This window comes from Oxyura jamaicensis, chromosome 1 (assembly GCF_011077185.1).
Source record: "Oxyura jamaicensis isolate SHBP4307 breed ruddy duck chromosome 1, BPBGC_Ojam_1.0, whole genome shotgun sequence".
Lineage (NCBI taxonomy): Eukaryota > Metazoa > Chordata > Aves > Anseriformes > Anatidae > Oxyura > Oxyura jamaicensis.
The window spans coordinates 78,842,720-78,852,787 of NC_048893.1; the positions used below are offsets into that span (position 1 = coordinate 78,842,720).

The 10,068-nt window shown below is 44.3% G+C and overlaps 1 protein-coding gene across 1 annotated transcript in view; it reads right to left on the reverse strand.

Moving 5' to 3' along the window:
- LOC118158307 (alpha-2-macroglobulin-like protein 1) overlaps positions 1–7,910 on the reverse strand; it is a 30,904-nt gene extending 22,994 nt beyond the window's left edge. The window contains 11 exon segments of the mRNA XM_035312948.1: positions 62–171; positions 1,022–1,130; positions 2,410–2,524; positions 2,951–3,035; positions 3,637–3,800; positions 4,280–4,299; positions 4,611–4,663; positions 5,387–5,531; positions 5,861–5,905; positions 6,916–7,099; positions 7,739–7,910. Coding sequence (XP_035168839.1) covers positions 62–171; positions 1,022–1,130; positions 2,410–2,524; positions 2,951–3,035; positions 3,637–3,800; positions 4,280–4,299; positions 4,611–4,663; positions 5,387–5,531; positions 5,861–5,905; positions 6,916–7,099; positions 7,739–7,806 — 1,098 coding nt within the window. The 5' untranslated portion in view covers positions 7,807–7,910.
- Positions 7,911–10,068: the final 2,158 nt, after the last annotated feature.

Here is a 10,068-nt window from a genome sequence, read left to right on the forward strand (position 1 = left end):
TACCTACAGAAAATTAGACCTATGATGTATTCTCAGCAGAGAAGGGACCTATGGGTGTTACCTTCCCTGTGTATGGTAATCCACGTTTGTAGAATGGATGGGGATTGATAAACTCTATAGACTTCACTCTTGTCACAATAGGAATTTCAGATACATTTTCAGTCTTTGCTCCTGTGTCGAGAGAGAAAAAATCTGTTAAACCCCAGCAGTGCACTTATGGAAGCAGAAGATGAGAAGATGCTTCTACACTACCTACATCTAAATTTAGAAGAGAAAATACATTCTTCTAGTGTACAATTCCCTCAATCTTTCTGGGATATTTGCTTAATGGCAGGATACATCATACCTTATAAGCACATATTTCACTTTTTTTGCAGATTAAGAGAAATCAGATGACTGTTCTGGTATAGACAACTATATTGTAGATAACTAAAAGTGGCCTGAGAAACCCCACCCACAGTGTGGCAGTTCAAAAAATGGACACCTCCAGTTGCCAGAACAATGGGATGTTAACACTGATGCTGAGAACCTACCTTCTCATAGTCAATACTGTAGCAGAATAAAAGGGAGCAGAATGGGATTCTTGACAGCAGAAGTGTCCATAAGGAACCCTGTCTCAGGGTTAGGAAGTGAGAGGACAAGAGATTGTCGGGATTGTGCAATACAATTAGCAGGAACTGTGAGGATTTGTTGCAGACTTTTACATGACTAGCCAGAGCTTTGCAAATGGTTCAGGAACACCTCAGTGTCCAGGCAGTCACTGAAATGACATCTACGTGCTTGTGCAGATGAAGGGTAGAGAGGATTGGGAAATCTGGTCATAACAGGTGGAAAAGGTACTAGAATAGAAAACATCATTATGATGGAAAACTAGGGAACTCTCTTCATGAATTTCTTTCAAAAGGAATTCAACTGTTGCAAAAAGGCCAAAACAAACAAAAACAAACAAACAAACAAAAATCAAACAAAGAAATGAAAAGCTGTCTGCAGGGATTGGAACTCTTCACATATCCTCCAGTACCTGTTCCAATTTCCTCCATTTCCCCTTTCACATATATGTAGCTATCAGATTCATTTAATTCCAGAGTCTTTGTCTTCACCATAAAAGTAGTACAGCCATTCTTGTCTGTCTGGAGAAACAGAGACGCGAACAGAAAGAAAGAGCATGATGTGGAGGTAGAGGAGCGGTTTCACAGATGCTGGGTAATCCTAAAGAAGTATTTCCAAATACTTCCCTACTTGTGGAACAGAGGGTAGCTCAAGAACCTGTAATAGCAGAAATGCACCACAGATATCTTAGCTAGAGAAAAAACTCATCATGCTTGGATCAAAGTCACCCAAAAAGGGGCACAAAAAAGTGCTTCAGACAAATGATACAATGGTTAGTTAAGTCACAGGCTAAGAAGGAGATTGGATTAAACCCACATCCTGACTTTAAAAGAGCATTGGTGTCCACCTGAGCTGGAGGTAGCCTTCTCCCTAAAACTGTGGTCCTGATGAATTAAGGCTGATATGGTGGCATTCTAGTGACAACTCGCTCTGTGAAGAGGCCATGCTAAACAAGGGCATCCAGCCAGTTACAGATTTCAAGAGCTGTGCCAATCATTAGGTAGAGGCTGGGTACAGGCAGTCTGCCATGAGAGTGGGGGTGGGCAAAGTGTTTCTAGCTGTGTCTGTTAAGTTCTCTGGAGAATCTTGCATGGTTTCTTGCATGTTATGTGAGAGGAAGCTGGCATGCATCATTCCAGATGGAGATATTTTGCTTCTGGATGGATTTTTAAAAATGCAGAGATCCAATTGGATTTTCATATTCTGGCTTGTTGCAGGCTTGCCTGACATTTAAAACTATTTTCTTGTGACTTGCAGGCTAAAAGATCTGCATCTGAAAGCTTTGAGAAAAAAAAAATAACCTTGGAGCTTAACTACAAACTTATAATGAGCACAAATGTGCAGAAAGTGTAACCAGCACCAGACCTAATATTTTACAGGACACTGGTAAGCTTAAGATGATCTTTAAACTCTGTGAACAGAGCAAGAAATGGTACATTAAGCCACTGACTATCTGACTGTCTGATTTACTGCTTACTGGTGGGAACAGTCACAAGGCTGAATAGACCAGTGGTGGGATTCTGCATGGTATGATACAGATCCTTGGGAAAGGCCACAGGCACCATTACTTACACAGAACTCGCCTTCTCCTGAATTACTGAGCCAGATATTGGCAGCCAGAAAAGTAATTCAAATAATACAGGAGTTACAGGAAGAGAAATCAATCAGGTCTAAGAAGTGGGAAGACACCAGGTTAAACAGATTCGTGTACATCAGAGGTGCAGTCAGGCAGATTAAGGGGACAGATGGACAGACGTTTCCATCAGGTGATATTTTCCACTCTCTCGTATTTCCACCTACCCAGCTCTGTTTCTTCCTCATCTCAGTAGAATTTGAGAAATCTCTCTTCAAAAGTTGTAACAATGTCATAAAAGTAATATCTATTTTCCCTTGAACAGGCTTCCCATAGGTATATCTGTGTCACAGGGTAGAAACACACACCTAAAGATAAGCTGTTTCAGCAGAAGAATTGAACCAGCCCCCCCCCCCCCCACCATATCAGGGATGAAGTGGAGTCTGGGAGAGTGTTGTATCTTGTTTGTTCGGGAACTTTAGCTCATCCCTGCATTCCTCTTTGCATTCCAGTTTGCATTCCTCTCCACCCACTATGCATTGAGAATGTGTTTCAAGCCACCACCTCAAGTGTGCCCCTGACCAGCATCCTTAGTGTCCTTCAGTCTCACAGCAAATGTCCATAGGTGAGAAGGATCCAGTTCCACAGAGTGATCTGGCTCCCTCAACAAGGTAATGCAAGAATGTCATACTGGAAGTCCACTTCTCTGCTACCAGCATTTTAGGGGTGATTGTGGAGCCAAAGGACAGATACCACAATGGTACTCACTTGCCACATAACTTCAGCTGAAATTCCTCATCTGCTGTACTGATAAAGGGAGGGTGCTCAATCTCTAATTCAATTTTTGTCAGCTCTGCAGACAGAGGCATGGAAGAGGGGAAGAGGCATGGATAGAGAGAGGGAAAACAAACAAACAAACAAACAAAAAACTACTGAGTACGGTGGGCACTGACTGGAAATTCTGCTATAGCTGCAGTCAAGATAGTAATGACACAAGTTATTCATCCCCATGTTGTGATAGTGCTTACTCCCTTTGCCTCCCTCTGCTGCTACAATTCCACAAGGGATTGCTTTCTACTATAGCTCTGTCAGGCATAAACATTGTAAACAGGTTAGGGTCACTGCAACTGAACTGGGCTAAGACATGATGCAGCTCCCCATTATGGCAGCTGACTGGAGTGAACAGTACATTTAGCTTAGAGGAGGGTGACAATGAGCAGCAAAAAGTGCTCACCACAGGGTCCAGCTGCAGCTAGAACAAGATCTACAGTCTTGTCAGACTACAACACCTGCCTTGTACCCTACTCAGCTGCAGAACATTCAGACGAGCATGAGATGTGTGCGCAGACCCATCTATGTCCCTGATCCCAGGGAAAAGGTCTGATGGACATGGCCACCTCTCTTCTCTACCTACCCACACTGCTCTTCCCTCACCTCTGTTGTCCAAGTCTCACCGTATTCTTTAACGACGAAGGTATTTTTAGCCGTGTCTTGTTGCACTGAGATGGTATAATTCCCAAGGGCTGCTTCAGAGGCCAAGGGGAAGGACAGACCCACAATGCCATTTCTTGACTTTACATTCAGCCACTCAGCAATACGGTTATGTTTAGGATCCAATTTGGGAAAGAACATTCAGAGACATTAAATCACACTGGGAGCATAGGTATGTGGAAGGTCCAACCATACTCAGGCACAAGAAGGCACTACCAGGGCTTAGCCTTGCCCCAGCAGAGAGGATCCCTTGTCACAGCAGAGACCACCAGGTGAGATTCCCTCTCCTCCCTCCAGTACCCTTTTACTGAACTTTTGACTTGCATAGGCTGTGGTAAGTGGTAATACCACACAACCACAGGAAGGAGAAGCAGCTGTGCTGTATCTATTGAGCTTTTTGCCTTGTGCTTCTGCTCTGATTCATTACTGCCATGCCTCTAGCTCGGCTATGTGCTGGTTTGAAAGAAGAGCCCAGGCTGAGCAGGTAGGAAAGTGTTCAGATGACTTATTTATAGGGTTACATTTGTGGCACAGCTCAGTCCAGGAGAGAAAGGGCACAGTGAAAGAGAGAGACTCCCTCTGGTCAGTTCTTTGTCACTTACCAGCAGCCATCATATCTGGAGATACTGTAAAAAAAAAAAAAAAAAAAAAAAAAGCTTGGTTAGTTTTGTATAGACCAAAACAGCATCCATGTGAACCAGAAAAGTTCTGCTCCATCCAGACCCTACATTATGTCTCCTCCTTCTTCTGTGCTAGCTTACACTACAGTCTTTCTCCAGGGGACCAATGCATGAGTAGTTTCCCTTCAAAGATCACTTTTCTTTAGGACTTAACAGGCGTGCAGGGAGAGGGAAATGTCTCTTTCAAAAGAAAAAAGAAAAAAGATGTGTATCATGCTGAGGCTCCTCCTTCTATAAATGCATGGGGTGAAACTCACCTCATTTTTAATGACTTTAAGGTCATTATCAAGGTTCACAATTCGAAATCTCACTGGAAATACAAAGGAAAGGATAGTAAAGCATTCTGCATTCAGCATGTCCTTGCACAAATCTTGTTCTCCCTTTCTGTTCTCCAATATCTATGTATCTCTCTGTTTACCTTAGAGGTATTCAGGTCTTTCCCCAAACAGCCCTTCCCAGCACCTGCCCTCCAGCCCCAACCCCAGCCCCAGCCCCAGCCCCCACCCCACCCAGGACTTTGTCTGGGAGGTTTATATGCAGCTGCAGGCTGTAGAAACTCACTGCTTTTACCTAGAAGGATTATAATGATGTGTAAAACAGTGGGGTCGGTCTTTCTCAGTCTGTTCATATTGTGAAAACTGCGGAATAAGTCTCCATATTTGTACAGCCTGGAGGTGCTCTAAGCACAAGGCATCTATGTAGTGACTTTAAGCTTTACTCAAATGTAAACAAGTATTCAAAAAATAACAAGAGATTGCCTAGTGTCCTAGAGTGTTCTGGCTTTCCTTTTGGCCTCATGAGAGATACTTCACCAGAACAACACCTAGGAGCAGCAGGCTGAGCATTTGGTACAGCACGGCTTATGGGGGAACATCCTGACTCACATTGTTCCCGGAAACACTGAAAAAAGAGACCTGCTTTCTTCTAGCTCCAAAAGGCTTAGCTTGGTGCACTTGATGAAGTCTTCCCTCAAAATGTGGCTGCTTCCTTAATCCTTCCCTCCCCATTTCCACATGTCACCTTCATGCCTTACCTGTTTCTCCAGGTTTGTATAAGGCCTTGTCTGTCTCTACCGGAATTATGTTCTTCTGGGGCTTGACCAGTACCTTCTTGCGACCCTCAAAGAGCACACTGTCACCGCTTTGTATCAAGACATGCAGAAAAACCACCTCCTCTGACTGTCAGATTAAAATAAATACTGCCTAAGACTAGAAGTAACTTGAAGAGGAAACGGAGGCTACCAAAATCTCCAACTTCATTCTTCTCTGTCCCCTTCCTTTGATTTAGCTCTTTCCTTTCTTTAGTCATAGACTTCCACATGCTCCCCAGTTTCGTTATTCTCTTTTCTCTGCCTTTCTCCTTGTCACACTTGTGCATTGCTACATTTCTTTCTCCCCATTGCTATCTTTCCCACCCTGCAACTCCTCCCTTTAATATGGCTCAGACACAGGAAAGGCTGAAGCTCTCTAGTTTGTAAGAGGAGAGGCAGACAAGAAAGGTATCTTACTTGTGAAGCTGAAGCATCTCTTTCCCAGGGAATTAACTCTGGTACCTAGGTTGATTGATGTAAGGAAACAGAAAACAAATTCATCAGAGATTTTGAATCTTATCCCAGATGTGAGATATCACCTCACTATTAAACAATCCTCAAACTTCAGAGTCCAGACTCCACTGCATGAATCGATCTCTAGACCAATTAATATTGCTTGAAGAAGAAGCAGTCACCATCTGTCTTTTATTCATGAATGTAAGAGCGAACCATCTGACATCATTCTCCCCTGTCACAGAAATTGAAGATTTTTTACAAACAAACAAAACAAAAACAACCAAACAACAACAACAAAAACACATAGGGAAGACAGATATGGAGCTGACTAAGGCAGTAATGGGAAAAAGATACTGGTCAGGCAAAAACTTTGGACATCTCACTATCAGAAAGACTAAGCTCACCAGGAGAAAGTGTTTTTGTTTGTTTGTTTTGTTGTTTTGATTTATTTTTTTAACTACAGATGTCCCTAGCTTTCCAGAACCAGGATTCACTCTCTCCTAAGTCCTGGCACCAAACACTTTGTTAAATATTGTCTTGCTGATAAAAGAACCAGAACTGACTACAGACCCTTCTCCAGTTCTGCTGAATCTGTAGGTCAATCAGAGCACAGGCACAGCAATTTAGTATGGTGCTGAAGGAGACAGAGAGAGTTTGTAGAGTCTCGGCACCAGACACATCTCCACGGCTCTCCAGAAATATAACTGAAATTCCTGTAGTCGTGTCAGAGCCTCAGTGTGGCTAGTTCAGCTAACTACAACAGTAGGACGAAATCAGCTGATGGAGATTAAAAAAAAAAAAATCTACGCTGTGAAAGATTGCCTACTTTGTTAGGTTCTAGGACACTCTTGTGTTTTGCCTGGAACTGGTAGGAAAAGATACTTCACCTGCTTGGAACCTCATGGCAAGGCAGAGAAGGACAGTGTGTTAAGAGAGCACTCCTGTCTGAAGTGAGAGGAAGATCAACTACTACTAAGATCATCTACTGACAAGTCAGCAACCACAGCTACACTCACCTGGAAGGTGATGCACTCAAAAGTACCTGGCTTCTCCACGTCCTGTTCCACCAGCATGTGATTCTCAGTTTCCACCTCCAGGGTGACAGCCAGGCGAACAGCCTCAGTCAGAGAGCTGAGGTGAATGCAGAGCTTCTCCTCTTGGGAATGGTGAATGATGGCAGGGAACACCACCATGTAATGACTAGAAGAGAGCAGATGTTCAGAAACAATTCAGAGGCTGACGTGGACAGGCCAGAATAAATCTCTGCTGCTTTCATGAAGAGGCACACCGAAGGTCAGAAATGTCTAAGAGGCCTACAATGAAGGAACTATGGTGCAGCTCCCTTTCCATGCCAGAAAGAAGCAACATGCCCAGCATGGAACCAGATGGCTCCTGGTATGTCTGTCACCACCTTGCCACCAGCCAGGACACAGCTGCCCCAGCAGCAAGTACACAAGAACATAAAGCTGAGGTGAGGAATGAAGCTGAAAACTCAGTGACCGAGGCATAAGGCTTCAGGCCTCACACCAAATTTCATCCTCACACCAAATTTCATCCTCACAAGCACAGGATGAACGCAGGCAAAACTGTGGCTTCTGTAGCTTTTCAGTGTGTACAGTGCACTGCTGGTACAGTGCAGCACCAGGGGCTTCACCTGCAGTGGTGCTTGACACCCAGAGCTCCAACTTAACTTAGAAGGAATTGCTTCTGCTCAGCCTCCCTAATAACAAGATTCCCTGCATGAAGCTCTGTGATGCTAAACCGTGCAGCACCTCAGCACTACACCCTTCAATGACAGTCCTTTCCACCAAGCCCCCCAAAATCAAAAGATAATCTCACGGTTCCAGGCTTGCTTCAGCTGCAACTGAGAACAGGGTCAGGGCTAAAAGGAGCACTGGTGCTCCCATTGCTTGGGCTGGGAAAGTCAGCTGTCAAGATCCACACAGGAGGAGAGAGTAGCCTGTATTGATGGCTTGGAACAATCCTAAATACACCCCTCAGATGTTCCTAAGGCCAAAGTGTGGGGGAAGTTTACATATGGAGATTATATCTCTTCCAGGCTAATGACACTAGCTAATATTTACTTACTTCCACCAATGGCAGAGTAAAGGCCACACAGCACAGTTCTCCACCCACGTCTAAGCTCAGATGGAGTTCCAGGTGGTGGGATGTCAGAGCACTGTGGGGGACATGTGGAGTGGGTGACCTCTAACCCAAACTGAAAGGGACTTAGGAGAAAAGCTCACCTCAGTTTTGGCTGGTCTGGATTCTGGCTGTACCATCCCTATGGGAGACAAAGCAGCTATTATCCTTAGCTTGTGAAAAAGGATCCTCAGCACTCTGACTGTGCTTTATTAGTGATCTTCCCCTCATCCAGTGTTTCATCAGTTCTTGAATTCAAAACCTTTCAATTAATTTCCTCCCCGCAAAAACAAACAAACAAACAAACAAACAACAAAAAAAACAGAGACTACATGGAAGCAAAGTGAGAAAGAAAACAATTCTTTTCTGCTTCCCATCAGCGAGCAATGTTTGGCCACAGCCTGGGAAGCAGAGCCTCAATATGTGTTGTTCAGGAGGAGAGATGTCTTCATAACGAGAGCACGCCCTCCTCCTCCCCCTTTCCCACCATTTACTGCTGAGCGCTGAGTGTGACGCCACATGGTATGGAATATCCCTTTGGTTGGTTTAGGTCAGCTGCCCTGGTGATGTCCCTTCCCACCTCTTGCCCACTCCCAGCCTACTGGCTCTGGGGAGCTTTGGAGACAGTTTTGATGCTGTGCCAGCACTGCTCAGCAATAGACAAAATACTGGTGTGCTTCCAATGCTATTCTAGCTACAAGTACAGACTGCAGCACTGTATGGGCTGCCACAGGGAAAGTTAACTCCATCCCAGCCAGATCCAGTTCACAGCTTCATCCAACTGTAAGGTATTTCTACACTGACACCACCACCAATCTCCTTCAGACTCCTACCAGCTACTGCAAATTTCTATTTCCTTTTTCTGGATGGCAGCAGTGGCAGCTGAAGCGAGCAGGGCTTGGACCTATTTGCATTCTAGGTACAACCTTATTTGAAGGTGGTTGTCCTCATCTTGCTTTGGCCACAGCTATGTTTTTGCAGATCATAACCAAAGGTACACAATATAGAATGAATTTGCCATCTGCCCACTCTTTGATCCCAGCTGAAGCAATCCCCTGGATTTACTTTGGCATGGAGTCTGTGTATGTGTATCTACTCTCTGAGCTCACAGAGCAATGTAACTGCAACGTGCACCTTTAACCTAGCACAGACATTCAAATAATCTGCAGGTTTGAAGCACTGTATGTCACTGATCTGGGAATACATTTGATTCTCTGAAATCAACAGTCAATCAACTTTTGACTTCAAGCCTAAATTAGCCAGACAAAAAATCAGAATTCCATCTGATTTCAGAAACATTCCCCATGGCTCTGCATCTCCGAATGGTCATCAGGTTAGCTGCTTCAGAACTTAAATGGGAACAGAAAGACAGCTAAAAGATAATAAAGTGTTAAAGTTCTTCCCTTCTTCCAGGGAGAAGTTAGGGAGCTGTATGAGAGCTGTATGTGGAGCCCTGGATTGGCCTGGCCAGAGGCTGCAGGGCAGGAATGAAGTTTCAATACAAAATGAATAGTACATAAAGAAGTTCTACAGAAGAAAATTCAACTGACATCAAAAAAACAAATTTGCCCAAGAATGTTTCCAATGTTTCCAGGAATGTTTCCAAGAATGTTTCCAATTTCCGTTTGAATATGAGGGGTCACTTCTTTACTGTGAGGGTGACAGAGCACTGCCCAGAGGCTGCCCAGAGAGGCTGTGGAGTCTCCTTCTCTGGAGATATTCTAACTCCACCTGGATGCCACCCTGTGCAATGTGCTTTAGGTGATCCTGCTTGGCAGGGGGGTTGGACCAGATGATCTTCAGAGGTCCCTTCCATCCTTGGCCATTCTGTGATTCTGTGATTCTGTAATGAAAACCCACTAAAGACACCTTTGTAAAAATTAAACCCCATACCAAATCAAGTATCTGAGCATTCCTGCTGTCATCAGCTATGCTGCATAAGATAAGGCAGAGAAACACATCTCCCAGAGAAATATCAACAAGGCTTACAAAGCCTTGGGGCAAGTGCCTTTGGCGCCTCGGCAATA